The sequence below is a fragment of the Prorops nasuta genome, unplaced genomic scaffold (assembly GCF_024137725.1).
Source record: "Prorops nasuta isolate Cenicafe-Biocafe unplaced genomic scaffold, Cenicafe_Pnas_1.2 PNAS00004, whole genome shotgun sequence".
Taxonomy (NCBI): domain Eukaryota; kingdom Metazoa; phylum Arthropoda; class Insecta; order Hymenoptera; family Bethylidae; genus Prorops; species Prorops nasuta.
In genome coordinates this window covers 9,540,708-9,563,467 of record NW_027116801.1, presented here as the reverse complement: position 1 = coordinate 9,563,467, position 22,760 = coordinate 9,540,708, and the positions used below count along the sequence as shown (strand labels likewise).

The window sequence follows — 22,760 nt, the reverse complement described above, 5'->3', positions numbered from 1 at the left end:
AAGACACCCCCTCCCCTCCCTCCTCTCTACTTTTACATAACGCTTATTACAAGCCAACTGCATAACTGCCTCGATAAATCCCCTGCCTCGAATTACTTCCCCAGCTGTCATTTAAATGAAAATCTGGACCACCATATTGCAACCATTATACCACGATTGATACTCTTTTTACATGACCTTACACTGAAAAGCAATTAGTAAACGCTTGGAACGCTTGTAAATGAATTGGTTTCGCCTCTAAAATTCCACGAGACGTTCATTCATAGTATTTTAACTAGCTGATATATGAGGAAAATACCTGAGTAACTTCATATATTATATTTCACGTAGCGAGTAATTCACCTATAAGTACACGCACTTCGCTTACTCAGGCATTTAAGGCACTGCCAAATTACGCACTTCCGTCGTATTTTAGAGCTTCTCTCTTAACCCACAAACGCATCGTCACGCAAATACAACGTACACGCACGTAGCTAAGCTTGACAGCAGAGATTTTTCGCGTGTGAACTGAAAATAGGAGCCAAGGATGCGTTACAAAACGAGAATGAAGAATTTTAATTTAGGCTTATTCATTTGCGTGTTTGGTTCCTATAGGAGGCTTTGATTCACGAGGGGTTTTTCAAATGTGAGCATCGAGCGAGGTCTGATCCTTAAATAGCCATACATTAGTCCCTAGAGAAGGATAAAGTAATAAAGGATCGAAGAAGTTTATAGGCGTGGAATGTAAAGACCTTCGAGGATAAACTTCTCTAACTTCTTCTAGCACTAGCATTTCCAAAGCGTAATTGTTGATAACGATCAATGTAGATTTAATTGGATGTCTTGATTTCGTAAAATAAAGTTAATAACTATATTGCACAAAATCTCATGAAACTTCGCTAAAAGAAGGCTCTCATGACCTTTTTCCCTTATTTTGATCGGTGACAGTATGGAATATTGTATAATATAAATTGAACAAAAAATCGAGTAAAATGACAAAACGAAGACAATCGCTATCCATTGGCAAATACATTTCGCTGTAGTCAAAGAATTTCAAAATAAACTGCAAATAACTCTGTCCTTGGCGGAAACAACCATTTTGTTTACTTACGATATATAAGAACTCTGAATTTCTCGAGTTCAAAATTAAATTTAATTTCGATCTGAACAATCGTGAACCAAAGTTTATAATTAGCCAATTAATATGCTGCTTTGAGATAATTTAACAAACTGCTGGTATTTGCACGTACTACCTTTAACGAATAAAATCTAATTAACGCTATAAGTTTAATTGCTCTATTCGAAGTTGGGATAAAAATGAGTATATGCCATATTGCGATTCGAGCATAGCACGAGCATGAATCTTTTTTCCTTCGCAATGTTTATTAAGCTCGTCAACGATATTTCATTCTTTTTTATTATCTATTCTGGCTGATGCCTCATCCTGCTCTTTCCAATTATTCCTGTCCGATGTTCTACAAATAATGGAGACAATCTTGAGTGCAGTATTACGGAGCTTGAGTACAACACGAAAATACATATGTAATTTTCTAAGTGGGTATTAATAAATGCAAATGAAATGGACTATTTAGACGTGAAATTATAGCTTCGTATAAATGTAACTATCAACGTAGTCTACACGCTTACATATTAACGAGCACAGAAACTTCTCTGTGAGATGCATGCATTATCTCACGCCTAACGTAATTCGCTAACTGGATGGCTTTTATAGAATTATGCATAGAAGAAGATATTATATCACACCGTCTGAGAACCGCAGGCACGCTATAATTATTGTTTATTCAGACGATGTCCTCAACGAACCCTAACAGTGCTGTTCTTTCTATACTTCTACGCTATTTCTCTATTAAGCCAATGATGAATCGTCACAATATCTCATTTTTAATTACCGTAAAACTTTACGACCGAGGCATAAATTATAAGATTTTCTTGCTATAAAACGGTATGTTATTAAGGTATTTAAAAAATAACTTACATTCTGCTTTATTTTGCAAGTTTTCCCTTTAACTTTAGGTGAATATAATTAAGAATTAAAGGTTATAATTGCAGTAGTTATTAACATTTGTTTATTAAAAGGTAATTAAGAAGGAATAAGAGAATATAGCACTATATTTATATAAATATTAAATTTTTTGATAGCAATAATTGAATAGCATATTGTAAACTACTCACTTTTATTCGTTTGTCACTGCATGGATCCATTGCGAATGGTTAAAATATTGCAACTGAAAATTAATATATACCTTTCTAAAATTCGTAGTTACAGTTATAATTATACTGTGCTCCCTTTCTCATGAGATTGGTTAACGTTACTGTAATTAATATGTTGAGTTAAATAACAAACTTTTGTAATAATTATCAATATTTTTATTTTCCTTTTTTTTTTATACATTTGTTAGAAAAATTTAGGGTTATGGAACGAAGGAAGTGGCGTTTTCATCTTTAACAGAGAAAAAGTAAAATTGGTGCAATCCTAAAGTTTGCATCGAACTTCTCTCACAATTATCATACATGAGAATTAGCCAAAGCATTCACAACTAATTAAAGTTGCCAGCTCCACTGTAGCTTAATCGGATTCTCCTATCTAAGTATATCTCTAAAATCCGTATTTGGGATTTAAATTTCATCCTATAAATTAGATGGAGCCGTGACGTATTCTTGTTCAGAGAAGATACTGGCATTGTGACTAATTGCCTAGATCGCTTTTGATATAATCAAGAAACACTCCATCTTGGATTAGTTAACTCTCCAAGTCTTGCATGTTAATTCCACTTAACAAGATCTCACATGCATTACACTATACTCACACATATACCCTCACATAAAAATTATTTTATTCGAAACAGCAGCCAATCAAAATTGGTCAAATTCAATAATAAACGCAGTTTCAACTATCCTATAAAAATTTATATTTATAATCATTTAAAAAAAAAAAAAATAAGGAACCTAGACAAAACGAAATATATTTTTTTTTGTAAAAAAAAAGAGTGAAAAGAGAATTAAATATATTTCTCGAAGGGGTGAGAAAGATATTGGGATGTGTTGGTGCGCTAGAGATGTAAAAGTGCAGCAAAGTGACTATGCAGTGGCGTAAATATATTGCGGTGTAATTGAAATCGTCGGGGGAACAAAATATCCACCTGCAGATTTATCCTCGGAGTGGTTAACTGACCTTTCCCTCTCTCGGCAAGTGGAACGATCCGTGAGTTCTCGACACGTCCTCGTTTCATCAACCTTCGCTACCATCCAAATACTACCTAATTCGTCTTGTAAACTTTTACGAAAACTTATCCCTATATATAACCCAAATTAATAGCCCTCGTCAAATTTATAAAGAAAATACAAATTTGGATTAATAATTGTGTAAGCAAATTATAAAAATTATGTAAATCGCCCAACTGACAAGGAAGAAATTTTTTATTCTAGAAAAACGTTTGAAGTTGCAAATCGAGTGTTTTGGGATCACGCTGAGCGTGACAGGAACGACTCGGTGGAAATTTTAATCTCGATCAGTTGTACAGGGTAAAACTGGCGAGAGTTGCCGTGAGAATAGAAGATGCGAGACATTTGCGAGGAGAAGGAATCACGATCGACCTTCGGATTGTTCGCAAAGTGACTTGGGGGCCTCGCGAATGATCGTCGATTGGCGATTCTGCAGAAAATCGTCGCTCTCGTGACTCTACTCTAGTCCATCGGACCTCGCCTTCCTTATCGTCCAATCAGCCGCCAAGATTTCTTCTCACCTCCTCCTCACCGCTCTACAAACGCCAAAGATCAAACGAATAAACACATCCGCTCAACTGGCAATTAGATGAAATAAATTATAGACGCATCATAAAATAAACAATGAACGTGGAGTTTCAGGGGATTACAAGTTACTCCACAGCTATTCTTATAATAAATATAGACGAACGAATTAATTATTAAGTATTTCTTTTCTCCTTCCTATCTATACTAAGTCACATAGAAATTAATAGTTATAAATAGGGAGTATTGACAATTCTGACCTTATTGCAAAGGTACAAAATGATCTCACTTAAATTTACATGCCTGTCCGGTTATCATGTAAATTTACTAACTTATTGGTTGCTCGTAAGATATTAATTTACCGATTTCCATCGATTTTCTCCCTAAAATAACACATCTGCAAAGCTATAAAATTCAATCGAGAGCCATTTCAGTCTACCCGAAAGTCTTATATAATAGCTGTAGTGGTTTGCCCTAATGCGAAAATAACGTAAATATATGCGGACAAAGGAAACTCATTGATTTTGCTAAGGATAGTTTATCAAGAAAAATGCTATTTCGTCATTATACCAATTGGTGTGGAAGATGGAAAATATAACACCGAAAAATAGTGTGTAATGGGAGAAAATGAAAAATTATGCAAATCTAGAGAGATGCTGTAATCCTGTGATAGACGTCTTTATAGCAGAGTTGGATTATTGAAAATTAAAGAAGAATGTAAATACAATCAGAGTATCCTTAAACTAAGTAAGATTAGCAGAGTCAATAAAAAGATAATTAGTGAAGATCTGGACGTAGCTAGGCAGAGATTAGCAAATCCACGGTTCCCTCAAGAATTTCTCGATTAAACACGCCTTAGGCGGTATATCGAAACAGATTAAAAAATAATTAACTCTCCGTTTTTGCAATGAAGTAAAAAAAACACATATAACAGCTTCGAGCGATACTTCGGCCAATTTCACTCGTTATTTTCATGGATAGAAAAAATCGGATAAAAAACGCGATAGATCAGAAACAGAATCATTGAATTATTATACGAATATAACAGTAATAGAGAGATGTATCATAAAGCAAGTAAATAATGAGCAGGTAAAACTGCTCATTGAGATTAGCGAGGAGGAAAAAATGAGGTTTAAAAGTGGCGTTTCGAAGAAAATAGCAAAAGAATTGTTTCGCAAGAGTTCAAGCTGTAGATAAGAGCTGGCTTTGTGCTGACAGCTGATGGGTCAATAAAAATTTTGGAGTCACGTACGCGCTGTTATTAATGGCTCTTAATTGACCCCATAAGTCACGCTCGCCGGTTCGCCGACAGCGATGGGCCAACGCCACCACCAATATCTTCCCACCTCAAGAAACGTGAGCATCCATCTCTCTCTTTCCACTTTTTTTTATATATATCGTACATATTCGCCTGTGTCTTCCACGCTCTCTCACTCTCTTCCTCTCCAAATATCGTTTTCCTTTCTACTCTATTTTTTCACTCACCCCCTCCCTCCCCCTCGTTATCTTCCGCGTCCAGTCACTCAACAAGTAGGCGTGCACACGGCACAGGTGACTATACACACAACAAGCAGAAAAAGGCAAAGAGGTAAATCATCCGTAAAGCCCGCGGCCAAATGGCCCGAGCGAGGTGCCTCGGAAAGGACTTCTATCCTAGACTACCTAACCTCTAATAGCCATTCTTTCACCTAGTACAACACTCGGTGATTTGCCCTGACAACGGGCAATCTGTCTCTTTGGCCAATTATGGCCACTTGTCGATGCCCGACAAAACACTGCAGTTCTCGATCTAGGAAGAATTATGTCATTGCCGAGCAGGCCAATAATACCCCACGATTCCTATACACAAGCCAAAAGCAAATCTACCTGGAGACACGAATTCAAAGAAACTCTGTCCTTTTTTTGTCCATTACTATACACCGCGTGTGAAAACGTATCGTTTTATCCTCTTTGATCACCGGCTTCTCGATTTTCTCTCTGGCGAAGCTCCTTGTCAACGGCGAATCGTACAGGAGCATTGAATTCGTCGTACGGGATCTGCCAAGCTGTGATTTTGTATCATTAAAAGGAGAAGCTGTCGGGCATAAGTTATTACGACTCGAATGCCATATTACGTCATTGTCGTGGAAGGCGACATTTTGACGGATTACATTACAATCGGTTGTCACTTTTAGCACTGTAAGAAATTGATCAGCCATTCACGACTATTTATGCCATGGGCGAAGGTTTCGATGCGCCCATTGGCTGCAAATTTTTGATAAATCGCCTCACGGTTAACGCGCTACACGGCTCATAGAAAATATCAAATTTCTAAGAATCCATGTACTTAATGTAATAAACTTTGAGAGATTCTATACGAGATACTGCTCATTTTTTTATTATACCTCGTGTAATAAAACGTTTGAAAAAATATCGTGCTGTTTATAAGGAAGATATGTAGAATGCAGAATAAAACATTTCTTATTTGCAATAAACATATTTTATACGTGTGGGATGATAGGACAAAGACAGAATTCCGGTCGTTAAAACTTCTTGTAAGACCAGTCAATTAATTGATTCTTCACATCCGTGGTAAAACGATGTCATTGCCGGTCACACACTTTGCGACTCGTGAAAGCTCACGATTATCCTTGGACCCTTGCACATCCTTAACTGAATCGAATCGATGAATTCATACACCATGATAAAATCATTTTTCTAATAAAGTCCAATTAACCCACGCTTAAGCTAACCCAAAGAAAAATGGTACACCGTGAAATAGAAAATAAATTCAACCACATTTTTTTACTATTAATTCATTGATCAATTTTCAGTCTATAGTTTTTAATGAACCGTTCTTCCGGACATCGTAACGAGATAATTTCATTAATCGATAAAACTGGTCTCCTACTGTGCGTCTTTCAATTCACAATTACATTATCCTCGCTCGTCAACTGTCAAGAAGATGCTAACTAAGCGCAGGTAGACACGGCTTCGATTACCGTGAAATTATACATGACATACGCGATAATGATTTTCCATAAAAGCGAAGGATCCTCCAAGTGTCTTACTCGAGCACGTTAGAATTTTCAAAATTCACCGTGGTATTGATAATAATTTTCTAACTTAGTTACTGCTTTCCACTGAAATAGATTAACTCTTGTCAAATGATTTTCCTAGAATTTTAAACTATTCAGTTTCTCAGAAGTTATATAGAGAGAGAGAGAGAGAGAGAGAGTGGCAGAAAATAATTGCCATGGTCCATTCATCACGCTCTTCGGGATCAAGCTCCATACTGCAACAAATTGAAAGGGTATAAATCTTCTCATTGGCTGCGGAAACTATTCTATTTACATGTCCGATTGTATCGTTGAGTTAACGTGACGACACCAAAACGTTCATCTTTCCTGCAGCGCAGCCAATGAAAGGAAGTCTCGAAGCTGCCAGTGCACAAGGACGTGCCCTCGGAATTGATCCAGGATGAGGAGGCAATTACACGAGAGATCGTCCTTAATAACCCGTAGAATTTTCCTTCTACACTTATATATCAGTCGCTAATTAATCGAATATAAAATCGAAAATTTATCACTGAATAGCTTTTTCTTGTAAAAGAAAAATTTTGATTTTTTTCAATTGATGCTGGCGAAAGAATTTTCCTAGAAAAATATACGTGCCAGTACGATCCTAACGAACCTGTAATGAAGTAATGACGTAATTGCAACGACAGTACTAACTATTAAATAATTTGTTTATTTCTCCTTACCAGTGATTTATACAGATTTTTCGATATATAACGAAGTCCAGCCTTTTGCATGTCGAGAAAATTTTCTTCTTGGATTTTTACACTTTTTTCTCTTATCTCTGCCCCTTTCTCGCTTCATCAGTCTGAACTTTGACTCCTGGAAAAAGTCGAAGACACAGGAATTTCTTTCTCACTTGCATAACATGTCTCGCATGCTGGAACAACTCTTCAAAACTACCGAATCTTTCAGGAAAAACTTAAGATCAATTTTCCTCTAGTTTGCTGTTGACTGAAAATTATTTGTCAATACACACAACTTAATTCCTAATTAAGAATTTTTACCGCGAAAATCAAAATCTTTAATAGACAATAAATTTAACATCATCGTTATTAATTAGATTTCAGATTACTTTAAAAATAATTTTCACAATCCTCAGAGATATAAGGAAGTTTCAGTCAGGAAGGATTATTTAACATAAAATGTTATCATACTGATAGGTAATTATAAATGCATCTCGTCGAGACCAATTTCAAGCTGTTTGCGGATAATAAACACTGAAGCATCGAGCGTTTCATTAGCTTCCACGGAGCATCATATTATTTAGCAGGAAGACTATTAAAAGCTTTTCATTTCACCTTTGGCGGCTCGAAATTTCACAAGTTTCGACACGCACGAGAATGAATCCGCAAATTCTCAAGTAATTAAGGCCCAAACATTCATTCGTCTGACTCCAGATCAACTTGAACATAGCTGGCTTCGATCCCTTCCAATCATTCAATTAAATTTTCAATTTTACTGTAAAATAGAGCCAATATGAATAATAGCACTTCAGCCTTCCCCTATGGAATCAATCAACGTAGAATAATTTCCATGGACCAAAAAAATATTAGATTTCTCTAAAATTATAAACGAGACGCAATACAGGGTGCCAAGAAAAATTACAAACATCGATAAATCTTTTGATTTGACAGTCGTAATCATTTTCTACATAAAAATAACCTTATAAAATCAAATTGAAATTGGTATTCGAGTACAGAAAATAAGTGTGAAAAAGCATTATCTTGTGATTGGAGAATGAGTTTAATCTTTAATAATATAAAAAATGGTCGGGGAATAAAAGAAGAAATGTGCGATTATAGAAAGAATGTTAAAAATGTATAATATAATAGCCGATAATGTGCGAGCGTTTTGCGACTTCGCAGTTCTCGTCAGGACTTTCATAAATGTTGGCAAGTTCTCGCATTCTGGAAACAATAAATCGTGGCAAGGATCGTGGGGGGACCGAGGAGAGTGATGAAGCTAAATTTTCTCATGGATGAGCCGTTGGTGAAGCCGTCGAGGCGTCGGTGGACCCGCACGACCTGATGCGGACGCGTCCGACACAGCAAAGTTTGCGTAAACGCAGACATTGCGACATTGTAACGAGCTCTGAAAGAGAAGGATGCGCAACCGTAATAATAGCAGCTGCTAATAGTTATGAGAGAATCATCCTGCACGCAACTATTTTCTGCCAGGCGTGAATTAAGATCCTTCAACTAGCCCCTCGCAGCCACGTAATGCTATATAGTCTCGCCAACTGCTGAAGGAAATTTCTACGAAACTAACATACGTCTTACGATCTGATATTGAAAACAACAGTATGATCCTGAAATTTTTACGTGTCACGTAGAGTTTTTTCTGTATTTTACATAGAAAATTGTTTAATTTATTTATTTGACTACTATTGCTACAGATCTTCGAATTTTAACATTGAAAAAAGAGTCATTTAATTCAATGAAACATTGCTTCTAGCACTTGTCATGCAATTATATTTACATTTAAGTTTGATAGAAAGTTTTTTGAATCAAATAAAGTATAATTTATTGATTAGAGTTCATTAGCATTATTCAAGAAAAAAGATTTTGTAGATCAAATAATTTTTTTCTCAGTGTATGGTATACGAGAAATGATGAGATTGTTTGAAACAAAAGGGGATTTTAAAGTGAACTAGGGCGATAAGCACAAATGATTTTTTAATGATCGTAATCGTCGACCTGTTTCAACAACTTGTCTTCGGAGACTATGTTCTTACGGCGGCGAGCCGGAAATGGCTGGTTAATTAATCAAGGCAAACAACGGCATCCTTCTGTAGACGATTCGTGGTGTTAATGCATGCAATGAAACGAAAAAGAAAGCCTCCCTGATGATTTGTAAAGTAGCGCCCTGCAGTGATTGCAAAATTGTCTTCACTTCGACTTCGTTAAATTTTATTCATGCAATCATGAAAATGAAGCATCTTATTTCATACGACGCTTGTAAAATCATTTCGATCGAAAGTTACACGAGTCCTCGATTAATACGAATAAGCGAAAAAACATCTTTTATTGAGCGTTTAAAATCATTGCGATCGAAAGTTGAGCTCTCGAATTAATAAACCAATGAGTGAGATTAATCCCAATTTTTGCGTTGTGTAAAATAATCTCAAGTCACGGATAGTAATAGTAGAAACCGACAATCATCGAAGAGGAAAATCGCTAATACTAAGGATTTTACGACCATTTATATAGTCCATCCCATAACGTCATAGTACCCCAACCCGGCTGCAGAGCATTGCGTAAGAATTGAAGCACGTGATTCTTGTACTAATAAGATATAGGATGAAAAAAAAACCGATCGATTCTTACCACGCTTTGCGTGAAAGTCTTAAGGTGTGTTTCAACAACACACGTATATATATCTGCATTTGTGTGTGTGTATACGGACGCGTGGATGCTGACATAACGACGCGTGCTGGGCAAAAGATAATAGAAACAAATTTTTAACGATAAAAATTCCCCTGGAAGACAATAATAATGACAAGAAATTGATTCGCCTCGAATGTGATTGGCCAATCGTCTTTCGCAATCGATAGCGAATCATTTGCGTTCCATGCAAAATGTCTCATCACGACGAATCGTGGCGTAATAATTGATTACACCCAACGAGGACACGATGTTCCTTGTAATTCGGATAAAAAATGCTAATTGTACCAATGTTAAAAACAAATATTCTTTTGGATAACATCTATACCAATCGCCCAAAATGAGCAGAGACCGTTTGGCAAGGCGTTAAATGATTAGTTGAAGCAATTAGCAAATGTAAAACAGCTGGTTTGTTTGAAATTTAGCAAAATAATTAATGGCACCTTCGGAAGATCGATCTTTTTCCTCGAAACTGTTAATGAGTTGTTTTTAAGATGTGTTAAGAACGATCGGCGAAGTGTCGAATGGTTCAGCGAGCAATTAATGGGATCTGGTTTACACGTGAGCAAAAATAATACGGTGGATCGATTTTGCCAGTTTCTTTCAGGCAACGATAATCATTCATTTGTCTATTAGGATTCTGGGGAACTGGCATTAATTCAAGTGTGGTGATGAGATGCACATTTTCAACATCAATCTCTCCAGCTACGCGTCCGTCAGCCTGAAAATGGGAAAAAAGTCCTATAATGCTCCCTTGTTAATTAATGATCTTAAGCGGTAGAAGCGATTGCGTCATTGCTCGACAACTAAATATTATTTCATCAAGCTGCGCTTTCTCATCGACTGCCAGCCTCTTTGCCATGTTATATGCAACAATATAATATTCAATGAAGATTTCTATACCCTTGCCATGATCCCCCTTACGAAACTTGTCAATACCGTATTATGCACCGGTCTTTGAACGAGAATCATAAAAAGGCTTGATTAATGCTCGCCAATTATACTATTATTTATATCTGCCTTGATTCCTATAACAGCCAAATGCCAAGTGGTATTTTTACACCCCGCACTTCATCAGGCATATAAACCTGAGGCAGACCTAATTGGTTATTAGGAGTAGGTATATATATACTATATAATGCTATTGTTAATATAGGAAAACTTGTATTGATTTTTTTTTTATGAATTATAATAATCAGCAGTTTTAATTTGTAATTGGTGGAGTGTCAAAGGGGAGGAAATTCAATTTTTTGGAAGTAACTTTAGGGACTACGACATCATCGGTATTTTTCACAAAGATTTTATAAGTTTTGGGGAATGAGATTTAATATTCAAAACTACAACCTTCTCGGAATGTAGAAGTCATCAGAGTGGCGGAAATGAGCGAGCGCATCTTATCAGTTTGATTGAGGGAACAATTTTAGGATATTCACGTCGATCCGTGCTCAACTGACGCATCCGAACGAATTTACGATCATGTGAATATATCCCTGTCAATAACGCACCGCGTCGTCCCATTCGACGTTATGCAAATTATAAAATCGCGGAGACAACACGCAAATCATCGACGAAAGGTGACGATATTGAAAATAAAAATCGCGATAGGAAGTGCCGTTTTATAACGATTTCGTGAAAAAAGAAATCTTTATCGCAATATTCCAATATTATTACACTTTACGAAAGAATTCTTACACTAAAATGTTTATCACTCGGAAAAAGATCATTGGTCTCTTTATCTTGAAAGTCTTGGAACACAAAGAAGACACGTGATTTATGTAAGATTTCAAGATATGTTTTATTAATTGTTTGTGTTAGTCGTTAAAAGGTATTACTGGTGGGTGGGCACATTACGAAAGATTTAAGGTATGGTTCTTACTGTAAAAATCAATGGAGCGTACATTTTCTTTTATGTTTGAATGGTGAGGGTTTTCATCGCTCGGGACGATTAAAAGGGATTCAGGGAAAAAGTGAGGTCACGGTGGGATGTGCCGAATCATTGGGCGATGTATCATTTATACGTGACTTTCGTACGTTTGCAATAATGAATGTTTGCAGCTTATTTACGAACGATCCCCGTCGATCGCACGTACTCTCTTTATGACAGATAATCACCGTGGAGTTTGCTTCTTGCACGCACTCCCACATTCCGGAATCAAAGTCGACCAATCGACTCTCGCAGATCTCGAAATGCCAGCGACAATCGAGTCGCATTATTGCCGTGAAATTAATATCGTTATAATATCCTGCCATCTGCAGACTCGTAAAATCTAAATGGCCTACTATATCCCTCAGTAATAAAAAAGGCAATAACAAAATTATTGCATTCACTACGGTAAACGAACAAAGTTCTAAGAACTGTTTACTGAATTTATTAATCAATAAATTGAAAAGCTTGAAATGTTCCAGTGAATTTTACATATATCGGACAGTGTATTTTCACGGGCTCTTGTTCTCTGAGAATATTTCAAAATAGTGATTTATCAATGCTCGCGAATCGGTTTATAGGTAATTCGCCATTTTATTTATAAGCTAATTAACTTTTGTGAAATCAATATCAAGCACGATTAATTGTATGGTGTAAATAATACATTTTTCGCACTTGTAATTCACGTATCGTTTATTATAACGAGGAACTTTTTACGCGTGCGCGCGCGCGCAAATATTGTACGAAATTTTGATTTCGAAATTTAGTGATGAATTAACGTGAGTCAGAAGCTAAAAATTATAAACTTTTCATGATTTTGAGATGATATTTAGATGTAAAATGAAAAGATGGAGAAAATCAAGGTTTGGACAACCGACGAAAGTTGAAAGACTCGTGCTGAAAGTTTGCGTGTAGTTTTCATGCACGTACGGGCATCCCCGCGTGTCACGTAATTACGAGTGGATTATAATGATTTTGCCGCGTGCGGAGAAAAGCCTGCGTATCAGGAAAGGAAAGTATTCGTTACGGTAAAGCCGAAAAGGTTGAAAAGGTGAAAAATAGCCACCAAGGTCATAAGGTGGCAGTCGTTACAGGGATTGGCGTCAAGATCGAGTATTAGGTAATAAGATTACCATATATGTATCTGTATATATGTGCATCTATTTTGATTGGTTAACTCGATATCTACCCTCATTGGAAATCTATATATAATTTTCTTATTTTCATTTTCAATTTTAAATATCGCTAAACACTGCAGCATTCCACTACATTACACCGTTCTTGAAATGATCATCGAATTATTATTGAATAAAAGTGCGATTTTCGGTGAAATTATTGACGAAGAGTGACGAGAGGTGCACTGTTCCGTTTTCGGATTTGCCCGAGCAGGTTCTCCCGCTCCCGGATATCCCCCCGCCATGTTTGTTTTCATTTTTCGAGACGGCCGGTGCGACGGTTTTTTCGAATTCCCTGCCCGCGAGCGAATGCGGCCGGAATTCTCACCTTTTTCGCGCGCCAGTGCCGCCAGTGCACCTCTCGTCACTCTTCGTCAATAATTTCACCGAAAATCCCGCTTTTATTCAATAATAATCGATGATCAATCCAAGAACGGTGTAATGTAGTCGAATGCAGTGTTTAGCGATATTTAAAAGCGCTAATGTTTTGTAAAAATTTCATATAACATTCGTGCGCAGTGCATGCTGTGATTAAAAGTACAAATTTATCTAACAAAATAATATAGCGAATGTTTTGACAGTGGTGAATGCGCGTGTTGCTTTTGTGTTGTCTTTTCCTGTGCTTGCAACTGTCAAAGGCAAAGTGTCAAGGTCGCTAACAGCCTGTAATACAGAGGCTGTCCTTTACTAGTGAATTTTCTTAGGCAAAAAATTGTTTATGTACGAGAGAAGGAAGTGAGATGGATGGCCAAGAAAAAATAAACAGCTCAACTCATAAGGATTAAAATAATTCATATAACTATAGCTAGAAAAACAAAACTATACAAACAAATAGCAACAATAATAAATGGCCACGGTGAATCCAACGCGTATAGTGTAAACACGTACGCGCTCTTATTATCTAATTCCCATTATTCACAATGTATAACTGATTAATTGTAATTTTCTAGTCAATCAAAATATTGTTGATTTCGGAATTACCATCAATACATTAACCGTATATATAAATCCATTTTTACTGTATATATGTTTGATGTATATAAATAACTAATTATTTTTAAAAAACTCAACGATATAGATCATGTAATTTTTATGCTACTCATATCGTGCATGTCCCTTAAAACCTTGTTTAGACTAAGAAATAGCTTTCTCTAAATAAATTTCTTTCTTGACCAAAAATTGCTTTATCCATATTTGTTAAATGAAATTTTATTTATGCTTTTAATTTAAAATCTGAGATTAACAAAATAAATAGTGAAAATATATATTTTTGTAATTTGTAAGATATTAATAAAGAAATAAAGGAAAATATGTCATTCATCTTGTAAATAGTGGGCAATGTGTAAGATAGATAAAATGCAGTCCTATTTATTCAAAGAATGTGGATTTGTAAAAATGACCCATTAGATGGCAAAAACTGCGTCGTTTCTCTATTTTTCGCTCATGTAGGCGATAACTGTATACTTCACGCGAATATATAAAGATTCCGCATCTGGTAATTACGGGATGGTATTCCTTATTACCCGTTTCTACCATTTGTAGGTGGAATATGTTTTCATAAACGTTAGATACATTACGCCGACTAGCTTTTGCAAATTGATCATCCAAGAGTTCCGTCAACAGCTTCACCAGGAACTTATTCGTATATGTTATTCACTAATGAATTTTCCATAATTTTAATATTTCAATTTAGAAAGTTATTCACCATATATCATTTAGCATTTAGAAAAATGTTGAAATTCGTGAATTCTCCACTAACAGCATCAATCTTTACCAATGAAATTTCCATAATTATAATTATTCAGCGTAGAAAATGTTTCAATGAAATTGATTAATTCGATTTGAGAAAAACGTCAAAGTTTGGCGAACCTTCGTTAAAACTAAATGCAAGCGAGAATGCGCTCAGTGGAATCTGCTTGGGATTTAACGGAATTTCAAAGTTCTAATCGTACTGAAGAGTTGCAGTCGGTGGAAAATGGTGCATCGCAATCTGTTTTAGCGTCGGTAAGACAGTGCGAGAGTTAATTACAGCACGGGGAGCTTGAATTAGAAGGTTAATTGAGAAGATCTCGTGCATTACCGTGCACGACGCCTGCGGCTTTCCAAAAATCGACGCTGCAATAGCCCCGAAGAAAGGGATGCCCTTGAAGACCAAGACGCAATTAGCCAATGTTTTTGTCAATTATTAAGCTCAAAGCACTCCAGGGGACTTCTGCTGGAGGCTAAGCAACTAATTACCAAATTGTTTGAAATCAATAATACACGAGCATACACATCACGAGAGTCATGCATGAATTTCACTCTCTATCCCGGACCAAGAAATCAAACACTTCTCTATATTCAACTTTATAAATTCGAACCTATTATATGGGCATTCGCAATAAACACAAAAGAATTCTTATACCGAGAAGCGGAAAATCGTGAAGAATAAGAGAACACGTATCGAATCTATTAAAGTCGGATGAATAATTTTTAACGGTGCAGTATCTCGGTGGAATTTTAACGAGCTTAAGGATCGTAGGATATAGTATATATCGAGTGACGTTTCCCTGAGAAAGATACATAGTGGAAAGTGAAACGAGTCGGAAGCTTCGGGAAGATCGGTGGAGTGGATGGAAACGGGCGTGAACCATAACGAATCTTATCTGATATTGTATCGATCGAGGCTCCCCCGGGCGTCTTCCGTCACACGATCCTCCATTGAAACGTGAAAATCTGCGCTTTCATCGTGCGGCGCCACTATGATTCACTCTGCATCCGTACTACTATCGGATCGCATTTTTCTCCAATAGGGTGAAAAGTTCCTTTCGATTTCATGGCGCTATACTTATAACGAAGACGCTTGTACGCTGCCAACCAGCGTTTTTACCGACGATTCATCATAGCTTCCTTCGGATTCGCAATTAATAACTCGGTTGCTCCCCTCTCCCACCACGTCGCCTCAAATGAATCGATTTCGCACGATTGACGAGCCTCTCGTGCTTACGTCAGACCTTTCGACGATTCGCATTTATAGCTCGCCGTGTTTCAAGACTCCAACACGCACACACACACCACACAGGCTAGAAAATTTAACGATTATTTCACTAATTTGGCTATTATTTATGCCTATGTACCACATTCGCTATTTATCCGAAATTCAATGGGATTATTGCTGAAAAAATTTCAGAGCACGTAGCGTATAAGTCGAGTGTATCATATACACTATGAAAGAAGCATTCGATTCATATACAATAGCAATTTATTCCTATTCTGACTTCATCTCTATTCATCAAAGGATTCTTCATTTTGATACAAATCATTTCTGACTTAGCATCGCAGTCTTGCGCATTGGCCTGCATTGTTGGCTGCTATTATCCGACACTCTAATACACTTCAAACTATCATTATACCTATGTTTGTATCATCTATGCTTTTGCGTAACCGCTAGCATTAGGTAATTTCACCTTATTCATCGTTGATCAGTTTTCTTAACTACTGTCTTACACGATTTTAATCTACAGACCGTGTTAAAATCTATTTTTATCCTCTTTCTAATTCCTTTGTCTTGCTTCATATAAAATCTTTCATTATTATTCTAAAGCTCTGTTTATAACGAATTAATTTTAAATTATTAAAAATGATCAATTTTCTCACGTTAACTTTCGTTGATTATATTGAACGAAAGTTGATCAAAGTTTTAAGAGACATAAATAATTAGTATGGTTGTAAATATTTTTTACTTCGTGGAATTAATAGGCTTTGTAAAATCCAAGATTTTATTGCGATATAATTATCGCTGTGATTTTGCAATGAGCATTATAAACGCATTAAAATAGCTCGATAAAAAAAAGTAAGCAGCTTCATGGCTTTTACACAGCGTCGATAAAGCAAATGCAATTGAGAAGTTTTTATCGAGCTCGACTAACTGAAAGGGCCATGCTTCCTTTTTTCCTCTTTATAGAGCCAAGCATATAACAATCTCCCGCATTTCAATTTATTAATGAACCATTTTGTTTGCAAAAAAATTCTGTCAATGATGGGGAATAAGCTTTCTTGATAGTTATGATAAAAGTATCAAACGTTTAACGAAATTTATTTGACTATTAATTAATTTCTTCGGATTTTTCTATAAATCGCCAGTTAGATTGTGTCATTGGTATAGGAATAATCGAACGTAATACATAAGACGTACTTTCACGAACAAGGAGCATCCGCGTGGAAAACACGCCAGTGCCCCGTAAGTAGTTCAAGACTGTCGATTACTCGATTATTCGCAGGATTATACACTCTCGTGAATTGTACTGTTAACTTTCCCCGAACAATCCCGTAATCCATGAATATAAATTCTCGCAATCGTATTATTTTTCAGAGCTTATAAAACTAAAAGCCATTTAATACCTTTGCAAGGTTTGTTGCCATGGAGCTTAGAGAACAATTAATTTTTCATTGAAATTTAAACCAAGAGGAACATCCAGTTGAGGTTATTTTTAAATTGATCGTATAAGAGCGACCTTAGCTACGGTCGGGCTATTTTAGCGTTGCATTGAACTTCTATTATCTGCGACTACCACTGTGTGCTACCGCGACGAATAGGTGTCAAGTGCATTTTCATCGATCAAAATAGACATGACCCTGTACAATTCTTACACATGCTATAAATCAAGTGCTACAATTTATCACTAATTTATTAAAAAAGATATATTTTTATAACCATTTAATTAAATTGATATATTGCTTTTGATAATTTTGTTCAATAAAGTTTTGAAAAATATTTTTATATGCTCGTTTTGTTATGCTTGAAAATATTATCCTCGTTGGAGTATTTAGCAAGCTCTGTCCTCATGGTAATAATTTAATTTGAAATTGAATGAACGAGTGAGATGATAATACTCGCAAAAGCTTTCCTCCATTCTCGACAATACAGACATCAAGTGGATCCAACTGGTAATGGAACACGAAACTGCAATTAAAATTGTAACGCTGCTGTAGGTTGCCTACAATACAACTGAACTAATACGCTTACATTATTATCGTATAATAATTTGTCAATGTTATTCTTAGAGAAATGATGTTCAATTTTTTTTTTAATCTACCATGAATTCCAAAAAAATTTGCCACGCTTTTAATTCAGAAACCAAAAATATGTGGGTATCTAACGTATTATTCATGATCATATTTAATTGTTCTCTCGACGATTTTTATTTGACTTACAATGAGATAATTTGCACACAAATAATTATGTATGAGCACGTCCTCTTGTTCGGGAAAACCAAGGAGAATCGTAATTAAGCGTTAAATCATTCATTTGATCTGGGTAGAAGTTCAAGTTGCAATTTGAAACAGATTTATGAATGACGTTATTTCTTAATCCATGATTTACGTTTCAAGCCAAATGCAACAACCAAGATATATCGATGTAAACTCACGTTTTTACTTATTTTTATAAAGTAATTATTTAGTTTATAAATGGATACACTATACCTATTCATTTGTAATAATGATATATCTAATATTTTATCCTAAAAATTATCTTGTTGACCTGGCTAGATAACTTTCCATCTTTGATCGACTAGAACAGAAATAACACCAATAGCTGTATAAATTCTAAAAAAATAACAATATTTTGCGCTATAAAATATCTACAGTACCAATGTATATTTTGCTCTAGAGTTTTTAAGATCCTTATTAATTATAACCTTATAAAACCTACTGATATACTCCAAGTTTAAATCGTTCATTTAAACTCATTCTGGAACACCTATACGTATACCGGTATAATCATCAATTATTATCCACCGCGTAATGCTGTAGCCCTTGAAGCATAAAATATTCATAATTGAAAATACTAAAAGAATTAAATGTTTTAATAATAATAAATATCTGGCAGAATATTTATTTGAATACTAATCATTTAATACTGTAGTTTTGCATTAAAGGCTAAAGCAAATAGTAACAGCCTTGCTTAATAATTGGAAAGGCTATGAGACAAAAAAGATTGGTAGTACTATAAGCATATAAATTTCTCCAGCAGTTGCACTCTTATCACGTGTTGATAAAACGTGTGTCTATGATTAATCTTACAAATAAAATAACAGATATTCACCAACGATTATCTATTTACACACTTTTTCAGATTTTCTAGATATCCTTGCAATTCTACCAAAAAAAGTTAAAAAAATAAAGTCACCTATCGCGATAGTAACATCTTGCGATATATCACAGATTTCAAGTATCGCTTGCTCATTTTAATTTAATAAATAACATTATTCCTAATCTTTGCTCGAATATTGACTTCAATCATATCAGTGTTTCGAAACACTTGACATGCATAATAAACTATTGGAATTCTATGATACTTATATATAAATTTGAATTTGGATTAGTGAAACATATTCAAAGAGACTTGTATAAATTTCGCTATGCACAATCATAGAAACGCTCTTATATAGTGAAGCACTATGGTTTTTATTCTATTGGCTTTCTTTGGGACCAGAGGAGGTGCTGTGAAGATTTCGGAATTGAGCATCTCTTCTAAATTCACAGTCGTCATGTCGATTACGTCAGTTTCATCAGCGACCACAGCATGAACCAGCGCGATTCCCGAAACTAGCCCGAAAAAGGAGTATTTTTTAAGCTCGTCCTTGAACCATTGGAGCGTGAGTTGATCAATGAATTCTTCAGGAATGTTTTGTTCCCTCATCTGTTCCTCAAAGAGGTGATGGTAGATGAGGACCAGCACGTCATAATGTTGTTCTATGAAGGACGATTTAACATTGGCGTAGGTGAAATAATGGAAATCCAAAGCTGGCGAACCAAGCCTGACTATTTGGTAGTCGATCAGCTTAAGGTCAATGATCTGTCCCTCTGCATCATACTTGAAAAGGATGTTGTTGATCCAGGAGTCTCCGTGATTGAGAACGTGAGACTTTTCTCGCGGCTGATTTAAAAGTCCTTGAAGTATTTCGTAACAGGGAGCCTCGTAAGATTCCAAGATTTTCACCGCATGCTCGATTTCCTCAGTTTGAGTCTCCAGCTGCTTCAGTTGCTGTATTGCAAATTTTATCGTAAAATTTGTCGTTTTGCCAATCGATTGACCCGAGTCTGCCGGATAAGGCACTTCTTTCAGAGGTGCCACTAGCTCATCGAAACCGCGTGGATCTTTTAATTTCCAAGCCAAAGATTTTGCGTGCAGCCTTGCCAGTGTCTGAAACCCCGAAACATAGTTTTTAATTAATTAATTTATGATCCTACCTATTAATATAGTTTTTACAGGGAAAAATTATGAATGATTAATCATGGAATAAGGGAACTGAAAGTCCGTGAACGTTAATCGAAAAATGGACTGGCACCAATAAGACGAGCAGCTTAAAATTAAGTCAAGAACGATCGAGTGATGAGATAGTTATCCGCAAAGCTACTATATTGTACGCGATACACTCTTTCCCTCTCTCTCTCATCCAAGTTGAATGAAGCAAATTTATTTACGCGCTTTGAAGGTTTAACCAATAAACCGGTTTATCTATATCGTTCTGCAGATAGTTCAATTACCAGAAGGCAACATTTAACCGTTTAGTGCCATAAAGCAACCACCGCAATATCGAGAATTCTCCAAACGCTAGTATAAGCAAAGAGGAGAAATAAACAACACTTATTTTATTTTTATTGCAAAGTGCGAACGATTAATTGGTAAATGTGTCTGAATGGTTTGGCTAAATTTATATACTATATAGTGAACATTGTAAATGAAACTAGCATATATGTGTAAAATTATTTGATTGCATAAGTAAAAGATTAGAATGTATACTATCACATTGTTATCAGGTTTATATAAGCGGATAGTTCGTAAACTCCTATATCAGCAATTATTAAATTATATCGCTTCTTTCAATCACGCAACATCCATGAATCAGAGAGCTAAATGTAAGTGTTTGTTATAATGGAGAAAACCTTAAAAGTCCAAACGATATGGTTGAAATCGAGGAACTCCTCCCTTTTGGCCAATACATAACCATATTCTCTCAGATCTTCGAGAATGATCTTCTTGCCATTCGCAAAAATACATTTTGGACCGAAATCACCAAGAATCGGAAGAATATTATTGTAAACGTGACTCTCGTTCTCGAAAAGATGATGCGTCCTTGCCATTTCCACCAATGCAGGATTTGGCAAGAAGTTTTTACTCATGAAACTCTTACTGTAGTCTGTAAAAGATAAACAGATATTAAGACAATGAGGCAAACCTCTCCAAGTATTTTAGTTGGATTTATACTAACGACTTCCATTTCCGCGTTTGCCAATAACTTTGGTCCTGATTACTTGGGACATGTAATTATCGCCCACTTTTGATCCAGGCTCCTCGGAAGCTTCGGTAATCGTAAAAGCAGCATCGTTCTCAAATTTTCTCAACAATGGTAAAAACTCCTTCACGATTTCTGAATAATAAATAAATCGAAATTGCGACGAGTCGAATTTTTCAAAAAATACATTTGAAAGAAAACTTGATTACTAGGAAAACGTATTACATTCGTTAATATGAGATGACTGTGTAGAAAACATTTCTCATTATATAAATTCTACAATATCATGATAGCCGTGAAGGAAAAGCACGTGTCATAATAATAACTAGCTAAACCTGTTATCCTTGAACTCAGTTTTTCCAAGCATGAGTTTAAATCCATTTCCTGATAACGCAGTCAGAAAACCGAAAATAATAGCATAAGAAATATTAAAATCTCTATCACTGCCATAAATAATCTTCATTAATTATCTTTCACTTGACTTATAATTTATTTTCACTTACAATCATTCACGAATATAAGCAGGAATGAAATTCAACTATCTCAAGTGTTATTTAATGTTTACGAATATGTTTTTGACGAAAAGAATATACTTATAAGTGGATGTAATGATGAGATGCCACATGGTACCTGCAAAAGTGCAGAATTATGAATATCGAAGCTTCGAGTGAAAAGCTTTAATGGTATGAGGATAATGAATTAAGATTAAGTATTAGATTTTTCCTTCAATCTAGTACCTGAGGCAGCTCGTTGTTCCATTTTGATGTTCACCGCACTGTATCCGGGTAAATCGCAGACTAGCCGATAGTGATGGGTTAGGCGAACGCGCGATAGATAATGCAAGCGCGATGCAAGTGCGATTGGACTGAGGCAAAACAGATAAGTGCGACACTTTGCGTGTACCGTCGTGCAAAACTACAGCCTCTCCTCCTCGTGCATTAACGTCCATTATAGTTTTTCCATGTTGGAAAACCGATAGACGACTAATTTGTCGCGTTGCAGCGTCGCTACTGATGTTTCTGCTTCAAGGTCAACCGCGGCAGATCAGGAAGAGCCTTCCAAGGTCGTCGGATAATAAAGCTTGGCACGCTCCAAACCCACGCGTCATTCTATACATTGAACATACCAAATCCATTGACGCATATATCAAATGCACACCACCTTATCTCCACGTGCACTCTTCTAACGATAGA

At 35.9% G+C, this 22,760-nt stretch overlaps 1 protein-coding gene across 3 annotated transcripts; it reads right to left on the bottom strand.

Annotated features, from left to right (window-relative positions):
* Window positions 1–18,428: 18,428 nt before the first annotated feature.
* On the bottom strand, window positions 18,429–22,556 carry LOC136772390 (uncharacterized). Of its 3 annotated transcripts, XM_066725337.1 has the most exons (6): window positions 22,305–22,556; window positions 22,071–22,197; window positions 21,793–21,951; window positions 21,544–21,702; window positions 21,218–21,471; window positions 18,429–20,474 (listed from the first exon to the last, which is right to left on the bottom strand). In XM_066725337.1, the coding sequence occupies exons 4-6, from the start codon at window positions 21,593–21,595 to the stop codon at window positions 19,698–19,700; spliced, it is 1,083 nt and encodes a 360-aa protein (XP_066581434.1). In that variant the 5' UTR covers window positions 21,596–21,702; window positions 21,793–21,951; window positions 22,071–22,197; window positions 22,305–22,556; the 3' UTR covers window positions 18,429–19,697. The 3 variants fall into 3 exon arrangements, with proteins under 3 accessions (XP_066581434.1, XP_066581433.1, XP_066581432.1); XM_066725336.1 differs by having other exon boundaries at window positions 21,793–22,197; XM_066725335.1 differs by lacking the exons at window positions 21,793–21,951; window positions 22,071–22,197 and having other exon boundaries at window positions 22,305–22,555.
* Between the last annotated feature and the right edge of the window lie 204 nt (window positions 22,557–22,760).